At 41.0% G+C, this 12057-nt stretch overlaps 1 protein-coding gene across 1 annotated transcript in view; it reads left to right on the top strand.

The window, feature by feature from the left end:
* cd36 (CD36 molecule (CD36 blood group)) overlaps nucleotides 1–12057 on the top strand; it is a 37013-nt gene that overhangs the window by 10243 nt on the left and 14713 nt on the right. The window contains exons 4-7 of the mRNA XM_043713794.2: nucleotides 3142–3315; nucleotides 6284–6375; nucleotides 9893–9942; nucleotides 10420–10489. Coding sequence (XP_043569729.2) covers nucleotides 3142–3315; nucleotides 6284–6375; nucleotides 9893–9942; nucleotides 10420–10489 — 386 coding nt within the window. The remainder of the gene's footprint in view (nucleotides 1–3141; nucleotides 3316–6283; nucleotides 6376–9892; nucleotides 9943–10419; nucleotides 10490–12057) is intronic.

The raw sequence follows: 12057 nt of genomic DNA on the forward strand, positions 1-12057 counted from the left end.
ACCCCAATCTAGTCCCACCAGCCAGCACTCGGCCCATATCCCTACAAACCCTTCCTATTCATATATCTATCCAAATGCCTTTTAAATGTTGCAATTGTACCAGTCTCCACCACTTCCTCTGGCAGCTCATTCCATACACGTACCACCCTCTGTGCGAAAAAGTTGCCCCTTAGGTCTCTTTTACATCTTTAGTTCTGGACTCCCCGACCCCAGGGAAAAGACTTTGCCTATTTACTCTATACATGCCCCTCACAATTTTGTAAACCTCTATAAGATCACCCCTCAGCCTCCGATGTTCCAGGGAAAACAGCCCCTGCCTGTTCAGCCTCTCCCTGTAGCTCAAATCCTCCAACCCTGGCAACATCCTTGTAAATCTTTTCTGAACCCTTTTAAGTTTCACAACATCGTTCCGATAGGAAGGAAACCAGAAATGCACTCAATATTCCAACAGTGGCCTAACCAATATCCTGTACAGCCGCAACATAACCTCCCAACTCTTGTACTCAATATTCTGACCAATAAAAGAAAGCATACCAAACACCTTCTTCACTATCCTATCTACCTGCGACTCCACTTTCAAGGAGCTATGAACCTGCACTCCAAGGTCTCTTTGTTCAGCAACACTCCCTAGGACCTTACTATTAAATGTATAAGTCCTGCTAAGATTTGCTTTCCCAAAATTCAGCACCTTACATTTATTGAATTAAACTCCATCTGCCACTTCTCAGCCCATTGGCTCATTCTGGTCCAGATCCTGTTGTAATCTGAGGTAACCCTCTTCGCTGTCCACTGCACCTCCAATTTTGGTGTCATCTGCAAACTTACCAACTGTAACTCTTATGCTTGCATCCAAATCATTTATGTAAATGATAATAAGTAGTAGAGGACCCAGCACTGATCCTTGTGACACTCCACTGGTCACAGGCCTCCAGTCTGAAAAACAACCCACCACCACTGCCCTCTGTCTTCTACCTTTGAGCCAGTTCTGTATCCAAATGGCTAGTTGTTCCTGTATTCCATAAGATCTAACCTTGCTAATCAATCTCCAATGTTGAGCGCCTTACTGAAGTCCATATAGACCACATCTACTGCTCTGCCCTCATCAATCCTCTTTGTTACCTCTTCAAAATCTCAATCAAGTTTGTGAGACATGATTTCCCATGCACAAAGCCATTTTGACTATCCATAATCAGTCCTTGCCTTTCCAAATACATGTACATCCTGTCCCTCAGGATTCCCTCCAACAACTTGCTCACCACCGATGTCAGGCTCACTGGTCTATAGCTCCCTGGCTTGTCCTTACCTCCTTTCTTAAACAGTGACACTACGTTAGCCAACCTGCAGTCTTCCGGCACCTCACCTGTGACTATCGATGATACGAATATCTCAGCAAGAGGCCAGCAATCACTTCTCTAGCTTCCCACAGAGTTCTCGGGTATACCTAATCAGGTCCTGGGGATTTATCCACCTTTAACCGTTTCAAGACATCCAGCACTCCCTCCTCTGTAATCTGGACATTTTTGCAAGATGTCACCATCTATTTCCCTACAGTCTATATCTTCCATATCCTTTTCCACAGTAAAGACTGATGCAAAATACTTATTTAGTATCCACCTCCATTTTCCGTGGCACCACACAAAGGCCGCCTCGCTGATTCTCTCCCGAGTTACCATTTTGTCCTTAATGTATTTGTAAAAACTCTTTGGATTCTCCTTAATTCTATTTGCCAAAGCTATCTCATGTTCCCATTTTGCCCTCCTGATTTCCCTCTTAAGTAGACTCCTACTTCCTTTAAACTCTTCTGAGGATTCAGGATTCTTAGGTTGTGATGTTCGTTGAAAGTCTTTTGTTGCATTTCCTTTTGACTGGCGTAGTGGCTTATTGGCTTCCAGCATGGAGGGAGAAAGTGTCTCTTCCCTTTCTTTGCTTGTATTGCAAGGGTATTTAGAGGATATTCTCAAAGCTGTGGTGACCTTCACAGCATGTTTGTTTGCATACTGGAATAATAGATCACTAACATGTACCAAGCAGTTTGAAGCTCAGTGTTAACTCTTGTCCCTGTCAAAAGGAGCAAGTGCAATTAGGGTGGTGTAGTGGCTTAGTGGTTAGCACTGCTGCCTCACAGTGCCAGGGACCCAGGTTTGATTCTCCGCCTCAGGTGACTGTGGAGTTTGTACTTTCTCCCTGTTACTGCTGGGTTTCCTCCCACAATTCAAAGATGTGCAGGTGAGGCCATGCTAAATTGCCCATAGTGTTAGGTGCATTAATTAGGGGTAAATATAGGGTCGGGGGATGGGTTACTCTTTGGAAGGTTGATGTGGACTTGTTGGGCCGAAGGGCGTATTTCCATACTATAGTGAATCAAATCTGAAATGTGTGTTTCACCCAGTTTGCTGATATTTTAAAAAATATAATTTTCACAGGCTGAGATAATGAAAGGAGTTACAGTTAATTTATAACTATTTTCTTCCATTGAAGCTTCTTTGACACCTGAAGGTATGTTATTCCAGTGTGTGTGTGTGTATCTCCAGGCACTCACTGAATTTATATCAACAGTCATTTTTATGGCATTAGTAATCCTCTTTTATTTTAAAAAATACCTTTTGGAATTAAAATTTGATTTGTCCTTAATTATTCTAAGGTTGAGGTCTGCCTCCGTGACATTAGGAATTGATGTAATTGCTCCGAATAAATTCTAAAAATCAAAATGATGAAAATAAGAACAAGAAGGATAGACAAGCTTTTCCTTAATTCAGAGTAATAGAATTGTACAAATAGTTGACAATTTGTGTGTTCAACTACATACAAAGGGCTTGTGTGCAAAGATCATGGGAAATGCTAGGCAAGCAGTCTCATCAAGTTTCAAATGGGGACAAAGATCAGAGTCAGATCCCAGAAATAAAAGAGGAAAATTGATGAAGAAAAAGAATTAATTGGTGAAGGAAACGTCCTGTGACATGGAAACTTTTACAGACTCGATCAGAAGACAGAAGAAGTGGGTGACAAATATCAGATAGTTTCCTTCTTTCTTTCTAAAGCACTGTAATTGTATTTGATGGATGAGAGTAAATAGAACTGTAAGTATAATATCAATTCCGTGGATTGGAGTTCTGAGCGCTAAAATATTTCTATTTTTCGCAGGCTGTACAATCTTTGCTTCCTGAGCAAATTCATGGTTTTGTCAATATCCTTTTGAAAATGGCAAAGGCCTCTTTGTTCCAGAATAGGACAGTGGCTGAATTACTTTGGGGATATGAAGATCCAATACTGAAACTGGCACATTTCAAAGACACGATTACTGGTATATTTTACCCAGTAAGTACTGAAGTATTATCCTTTAGCTTTGATGTTCGCAGTGATCTTGCCTCAGTGCTCAGAAAATCACCATGTCATAAAAAATGACTTTTTTGGCTAATTTAAATACTACTCTGAAAATCACATGGAACAGTCTAGACAGGCAAAGCTCACTGCTAAGAAAAAGGCAGACCATTTATCTAACATTACTTTGAGAATATGTAAGTCTTTTTCTACCTCATTTTGATTTTCATCAAACTCAATGGATGGGGCACAAAATGGAGGTGTTGTTTGAAGAGAACAAATGGGAAAAGGGGGTAGAAATTACTGTAACATCTATTGCTGTAGTGAAGCCAGCTAAACTAGCTGAATATGAAGTTTATTTTCTTGTAATAAAGTTTATTTATTATACAGTTTTCTGCTTTTCCCAGTGCCATTGTCACATATTTGTTCTTTAAAGTCCCATGCCATTGATTATGGATCACTGATTTGAACAGAAAATAAGGCCTCTTGGAGTTGGGGTAATATATTATGCATAGGGTTTGTAACCAGAAACAAAATGCACCAAATGGTGCATCTTCAAGTTGGCAGACTGTAATTATTGAAGTGCTGCTAGACTCAGCACCAAGGCTTCTGCTATTTAAAATCTGGAGTGAAGACTTAGGCACAGACATGGGACAGTTGTGGCATAGTGGTAGTGTCCCTACCTCTGAGCCATGAGGATTAGATTCAAGTCCCACCTGTTCCAAGATTTCTGCATGGGTTGGTTAGAAAATATTGAGACACAGAGATGGAGAGGAATGATCCTAAGTTTGCTGCCAGTCCGAAACCAGATAGCAGTGCAGGCTTTAAGACATAAAGAGGCTATAAAGAGGTATGGGCAGAATAACTATGGCCAATAATGTACTTACAGATGGAGTTCACTGAGAGGTTATACATTTTAGTAGCAAGAATAGAAATGCATTTTTTTGCAAAATGTGTTAAATTTCTACATGTTGATGTTAAGAGAAATTTGTTGGACTTGTACAAACAGCACAACAAGTTAGCTTGCAGCTGCTATTAGGTAGTCAAATGATTGTTGGCCATTAATGCCATGGTTTGGAATACAGAATGAGGAAGTCTTATTCCAATTGTGAAGGACTTTGGTAAAGTCACAACTAGAATACTGGATTTATTTTGACTTCCATACTCAAGAATGGATAAACCTGTTTCTGAAGTGATACAGCAAAGATTCACGGATCAGATCCTAGGATGAGAATGGTATCCTATGATGAGAGGCTGAGTGAACTAGACCTATACTTACTCTGAAAGAAAATTTAACAAGATAGACACACAAAGATCGCTTCCCCGATTGTGGAATCTAGAACACAATGGCATAGTTTGAGGTGAAGGGGAAAGTCATTTGGGAATGAGATGTGGAGAATATCTTTTATTCATCCAAAGATGAGGGCATCATTGGCTAGGCCAGCAATTATTGCCCATCCCTAATTGCCTAGAGGGCAACCACATTGTTGTCAGTCTGGGAGTCACTTAAAGGCCAGACCAGGTAAGGATATAAGTTTCCTTCCCGGAAGAACATTAGCAAACCAGATGGGTTTTTTTTTTAACTGATAATCTACAATGGTTTCATGCTCTTTATTAGACTCCTAATTCCAGATTTTCATTTAATCTAAAAACCACTACCTGCCATGGCAGGATTTGAACCCGGGTCCCCAGAATATTACCTGGATCTCTGGATTAACAGTCCAGTAATAATACCACTAGGCAATCACCTCCTCTTCATTCAAAATTGAGAAAATATGAAATTCTGTATCCTAAAGAGTTGTGATGGTCATGATTATTTCTTTGTAAGTATACACAAGACCAAGGTGAAAAAATTTCTTAAGGATCAATTAAAGAAACAAGGTATATGGGAAGTTGGGCAGGAAATTGGAGGTGAGGCCTTGTATTGAATGGTGAAACAGGTTCGAAGGGCCCTGGCATGATGCATTCTTCCTCATATTTGTTATGTTATGTTGCCCTTCCCAGCCCACACCCACTACATGAATGCTGTGTATTCTCTTCATTTATGTATTTGCCAGGTTACTGTACATCTTAGTTAACACATTTATTGCAGAGCAATGTCGACATGGATCTGGTTCTAAATCCAAACAGTTTGTTTTAAGAATTTAAAAACATCTTAGAACTTATGGGGTTTTCAGACATGCAGCCTTTGAAGGAATCTCTATGACTTTCCAGGGGCACTGTGTGTAGAGTCAGTCACCAGCTGCACCCAGAGGCATAAGCAATCAAGCACAATTGCGTGGATTAATGAACAGATCAACACAATCAAGTACAGATCAATAATCATTAGACACTACAGCAAGCCAACAACAATATGTCAGGAAATATTTTTGATGCCCCAAATTTCTGGGTTATGAATGTAAATAGCATACAAAATTCTTATAGGATTCACCAGGGTCAATGCGGGCAGAACATTTCTCCTGGCTGTGGAGTGTTTGAGAACGAAGGGGCCCAGCCACATAATAAGGGTTAGGCAATTTAGATTTTTTTCACTCAAAGGTGGTGAACATTATAAATCTTTTGGATTAAGTTCGGCATGGACTGGTTAAACCGAAAGGTCGGTTTCTGTGCTGTATGATTCTAAGAGGGCTGTACAGACTTAGTCCTTGAGTATAATGGTAGCTTTCTAAAGCTATCAAGCAATATAGCAGTAATATGGAACAAATAACATCAAGACAGAAGATCAGCTATGATTTGGTTGAATGGTGGAGCAGATTTGAGAACCACAGTGACCTGCTCCTGTTCCTATTTCCTACATTTCTGAGAAAAGTTCTGGAACAGCCCAGACATTATCAGAAAATTCAGGCCCGCTAGTCATCTGGTTTTAAATTGCTTTTCTCTGACAGTTGCTTGTATCTCTAGGATTATTGCTGCAATTTATTATTATGCAATAGGGTTAATACCTTGGGCTTGTCTGTCCCTCTAGTACAATGGATCATCAGATGGAATTTATAACGTGTACACGGGAAAAGATGACATTAGCAAAGTTGCAATCATTGACCGCTGGATGAACAAGAAGTAAGAGTAAAATGAGTAATCTTTTCATGTATTCTCAGAACACATTTAAAAATAAAGTAAATTGCTTCTTAATGGCTTCGAGACACGTATGACAGAATGCAACATTTCCAGAAAGTATTTTACAAAAATGGACTGTTTGTAACAAGAAGTACTTTATCCTTCTATGATTTTCATTGAAAGTTTAAATGTTAAAACAGTGTATTCACTGAAAACGGGTGCCTGCATTTTCACTTGTGGGTCACATTAGGGATATTTCACAATCTTATAAAACCAACCTAGGAGAAAATGGCCCAGAAATTGGGATGTTATTCCAGGTTCACCGCAATCTGGCGTCAGGAGCGTGGATTGAGAGCAGAGGAATCCATGTGCAGAGGTTGGTGGAAGATGTGCCTCTGCATACTGCTCCTCTATTGAGGAAAGTTAAAAATCACACAATACCAGGTTATAGTCCAACAGGTTTAATTGGAAGCACACTAGCTTTCGGAGCGTCACTCCTTCATCAGGTGATTGTGGAGGACACAATTCTAAGACAGAATTTATAGCAAAAGTTTACAGTATGATGTAACTGAAATTATACATTGAAAAAAATACCATGATTGTTTATTGAATCTTTCATCTGTTTGAATGCCATGATAGTTTCACTTCTTTCATGTGTAAATCACGAAACGTTTTTTTACAAGTTGCATTCTCAAGTTAACTGTAACAATTGGTGTTAGCTAGACAATATGTTGAAGGTCTTAGCCTCCTGTGTTCTCTGTCTGTGCCATAATGTTTAGATTGATTGTAATCTAAAAAGTGAGATGACAGTGTCTTACATGAATTCATGCAGTTTTTGAGCAAAGTACAATGGTAACTCTGCAAGTCCAAATGCACCTCACAAACGTATATGTGTACATTTGTGTGTGTGTGTGTGCCTGTCCAGGTTGGAGGGTTGTGAGTGTGAGAGAGCGTGTATGTGTGTGTAGAATGTCTTAAGTCTGTGAGGGGGTGCATGTGCAAGTGTGGGAGTGTGTGTGGCTGTAAGGGTATGCGTGCGTGTCTGTGTATGTGCGTGTCCGTGTGTATGTGTGTGTATAGGAGTGCCTGTGTGTGTGTGTAGGAGTGTCTGTGTGTGTGTATAGTGCAATGGTGGTCACCTGTAGTGTGACATGAACCCAAGGTCCCGGTTGAGGCCCTCCCTATAGATACGGAACTTAGCTATCAGCCTCTGCTTGGCCACATTTCGCTGCTGCCTGTCCCGAAGTCCGCCTTGGAGGATGGTCACCTGAAGGTCCGAAGTCGAATGTCCTGGGCTGCTGAAGTGTTCCCCAACTGGGAGGGAACACTCCTGTCTGTTGATTGTTGTGCGGTGGCCATTCATCAGTTGCTATAGCCTTTGCTTGGTTTACCCAATGCACCATGCCTCAGGACATCCTTGCCTGCAACTTATAAGATAGACAACGTTGGCTGAGTCACATGAGTACCTGCCATGTACATTGAGGAAAAGAATTAAAATGTAGAGCAGCCATTCAGCCCTCACTCCTTACACCCCACCAAATTTCTCATACATTCTGCATGCCTCCTTATGCCATGTACCCACTGCCCATGTCTGCTCAAACTCTGTGTGTCAACCTTTGCCACTGTACCAACCCTCATTGGTCTTTATATCATCCTTGTCAACCTCTTCATAATACCTAACCCCACATGTCCCTTTATAGCTCCCATGCTAATCCATGCCCTTGTACCCAGCATCCATGGTTCTATGTAGCCCATAACCAATTTCTGCTTCCTACCCATTACCCATTTTCCCTACACCTAACATGCCAACTCTCCCAATATCTGTTATGGATCTCAGGACCAATGCTGAAATGAAAATAAACAAAATCTTATAAAATAAAGTTCCACGGATAATACATACTTCCTATAGACTTTATGTTATTAAATTAAATACTTCAATAGACTTTAAAAAAGTTACTACATTTGCAATAAACATTTAATGCAAGTGCATAATCCAGATAACAATCAACACTGGAATTTATAGTCATGCTTCAAAAACTGAATAATGTCTCAGAGCTGGCAGTAAAACCTGAAAAAGTAGACACTCCACTGTGATAATGAATAGTTGTGAAATCAATCATATAGCACGAATGGGTGATGAAAACCCATCAAAGAATCCCTATAGGTTGGAAAAAGGCCATTCAGCCCATCAAGTTCACACCAACCCTCCAAAGAGCATTCCACCCAGACCCATTCCCCAACTCTATCCCTGCCTTTGCCATGGCTAATCCACCTAGCCTGCAAATCCTTGGTTACTATGGGACAATTTAGAATGGCCAATCCACCTAACCTGCACATCTTTGAACTTTGGGAGGAAACTGGAGCACCTGAAGGAAATCCACGCAGGCAGGGGTACAATGTGCAAACTCCACAGAGATGGTCAGTTAAGGGTGGAATTGAATATGGGTCTCTGGTGCTGTGAGACAGCAGTGCTAACCACTGAGCCATCATGCCACCCTGTCAAGTATATGTCAACAGGCAGAGTGAAATAGGAAGCAATCATTTACTTAAACACTCTCGGCATTTGTTCCAAAGATTTAGGATTTTTAATTGCTTTGACAGCTCCCTTTGACAAGTGATATTGACATTTCCTTTAGATAAGTCATACAGTCAAGGCGGTGTACAGCATAGACCTCATAAGGCCTCCCTCCATACTAGGCAATATCCTAGTAAATCTCCTCTGAGCACTTTCCAAAGCTTCCACATTCTTCCTCTAATGTGGTGACCAGAACTGTGCGTAATACTCCATGTGCGGCCGCACCAGGGTTTTGTACAGCTGCAGCATGACCTCATGGCTCCGAATCCCTCTACCAATAAAAGGTAACACACCGTAAGCCTTCTTAACAACCCTATCAACCTGGGTGGCAACTTTCAGGGATTTATGTACATGAACACTGAGATCTCTCTGCTTATCTACACTGCCAAGAATCTTATCAATAGCCCAGTACTCTTTATTCCTGTTGCTCCTTCCAAAGTGATTCACCTCACACTTTTCTGCATTAAACTCCATTTGTCACTTCTCAGCCCAGCTCTGCAGCTTAACTATGTCCCTCTGTTATCTGCAACATCCTTCCGCACTGTCCACAACTGTAACGACCATAGTGTCACCTGCAAATTTACTAACCCATACTTCTACACCCTCAGTTATTTATAAAATGACAAATAGGAGTGTCCTCAAACAGATCCTTGCAGTACACCACTAGTAACTGAACTCCAGGAGTTAGCTAATACACAAAGTTATTGTTCAGTGCAAGTTGCATGCATGCCTTAATTATGGATTTATTGTGCAGATTAAGTGGTCATAGTGCACATTTAATCAGAGTTGTCAATCACAAAACGGACATATGAAACTCACCACCTTACTATTGATTGGCAGTTTTGTTGTAATCTACAGCCTTTTATTATCTTTTATCTTTTAACTAACCAATTTAGCATTTTGATTTCACTGCAACCTGAATCATAACTATCCTTTTTTTTTCAGAAAACTGACTTTCTGGAATGATTCATACTGTGATATGATCAATGGCACAGGTAAAGCTATCATTAAAACTACCATTATCCAAACTGTCTCAAAAAGACAACACTGAAAACTTGAAGAAATACAGATCAAGATATCTGTTCTTTGAGCTGCTCAGATCCATCCATCTTATTAATATTTAGGAATCAAAGGCATGTGAAGAGTGAAAAATGCCAATCCAGCAACGTGGATCACTTACATTCTACCACAGTTAGAATCAAAAGGACCTGTGCTATTAATTTTAGATGAGGTGGCAATTCTGTTTCTCATAACAAACTAACATATAATATCAACATCATCATTTATGTTTGATTTCCAATGACAAATTAAGATCCATTTTATGCCTGTGAGTGCTTGAGTATAGAAAATCACAATTACTATTCACAGTATCTACAAATTGCCCACAAATATTATGATGCTCATAATTGATCTAATATTTTACTGGGCACTCATTGACTACCACTTTTCATAAAAACATTTTTTTTTGACAGATGCAAGCTCTTTTCCACCATTTGTTCATGATAAGAAGAAATTATACTTTTTCTCATCTGACATTTGTAGGTAATGTACCAATGAAAATATACATAAAGCATGTACAGGACGCTCCACTTGCTGTTCATATACATTTAGACCATCGTGCTTACACATTTAATGCTTAGATATGTATTGAACAGACATATATAGAAGGGACTTACCTCAAAAGTCAGGCCTCCATTTCTTGAGAGCTGCGAGGAGAAAGGGAGAGAAGCTGCCAAGAAGGTAAGTGACAACTTTAAAAACTTACCTTGTGAATAGGCGGAGTGCACACTGAGCAGGAGTGGATATGAGACTGCTGAGTGATATATTTGGGTGATTATGTTACCCAAAACACTACTGAGGTAGTATCTCCCATCCATCCTGCTCCTCTAACCAAAACAGAAGTTCTGTCTGACGGATTGGTAAAGTAACAAGTTTTTGTTTTACTTTTTATTTTTCAATAGTCTTCTTTGGGAATTTAGAATAGTGGGGATGGCAGTTAGGGCAGTTGAATGTTCCTCCTGCAGAATGTGGGAGGTAAGGGTCATCACCAGTGTTCCTGCTGACTGCATTTGCGGAAGGTGCACCCAGCTCTAGCCCCTCAAAAACTGCGTTAGGGAACTGGAGCTGGAGCTGGATGTACTTTGGATCATTTAGGAGGTGAAGGGCATTATTGGGAGGAGTTACAGGGAGGTAGTCACACCTCAGGTATAAGAAAAAGTAGATGTGTTACATTCAAGGGATGGAAAGGGAACCATCAGGCAGTGCAGGAATCCCCTGTGGCTGTTCCCCTCAATAGCAAGTATACTGTTTTGGATGCTGTTGGGGGAGACGACTTGACGGGGTAAACCATGGGGTACAGGTCTCTGGCGCAGTGTCTGTCCCTGTTGCTTAGAAGGGAAGGGGAGAGAGGAGCAGAACATTAGTCATTGGGGACCTCCATAATTAGGGGGAGAGATAGGAGGTTCTGTGGGAATGGGAGAGACTCAAGGTTCGTGTGTTACCTCCCAGGGCCAGGGTTTGTGATGTCTCAGATTGTGTTTTCAGGATCCTTGAAGGGGAGGGGGAGCAGCCCCAAGTCGTGGTCCACATAGGCACACCAATGAAGTTGGTAGGAAAAGGGATGGGGATTTAAGGCAGAAATTTAGGGAGCTAGGGTGGAAGTTTGGAGCCAGAGTGAACAGAATTGTTATCTCTGATTTATTGCCCATGCTATGTGCTAGCGAGGCAAGGAAAATGAAGAGAGAGAAGTTGAACATGTGGCTACAAGGATGGTGCAGGAGGGAGGGTTTTGGATACCTGGATAATTGAGGCTCATTCAGGGGTCGGTGCAACCTCTACAAACAGGATGGTCTATGCCTGAACCAGAGGGGTACCAATATCCTGGGGGAGAAATTTGCTATGCTCTTTGGAAGGGTTTAAACTAATTCAGCAGGGAGATAGGAACCAAGATTGTAGTTCCAGTGTCCAGGAGGTTGAGAGTAGCGAGGTCAGAAACATGGTTTCAAAGTCGCGAGAGTGCACCGGCAAGCAGGAAGTTGGTTTGAAGTGTGTCTACTTCAACACCAGGAGCATCCAGAATAAGGTGGGTGAACTTACATTATGGGTTGTAC

Source organism: Chiloscyllium plagiosum, unplaced genomic scaffold (assembly GCF_037043375.1).
Source record: "Chiloscyllium plagiosum isolate Xiang-an unplaced genomic scaffold, Cpla_swu_hap1 HiC_scaffold_23, whole genome shotgun sequence".
Classification (NCBI taxonomy): domain Eukaryota; kingdom Metazoa; phylum Chordata; class Chondrichthyes; order Orectolobiformes; family Hemiscylliidae; genus Chiloscyllium; species Chiloscyllium plagiosum.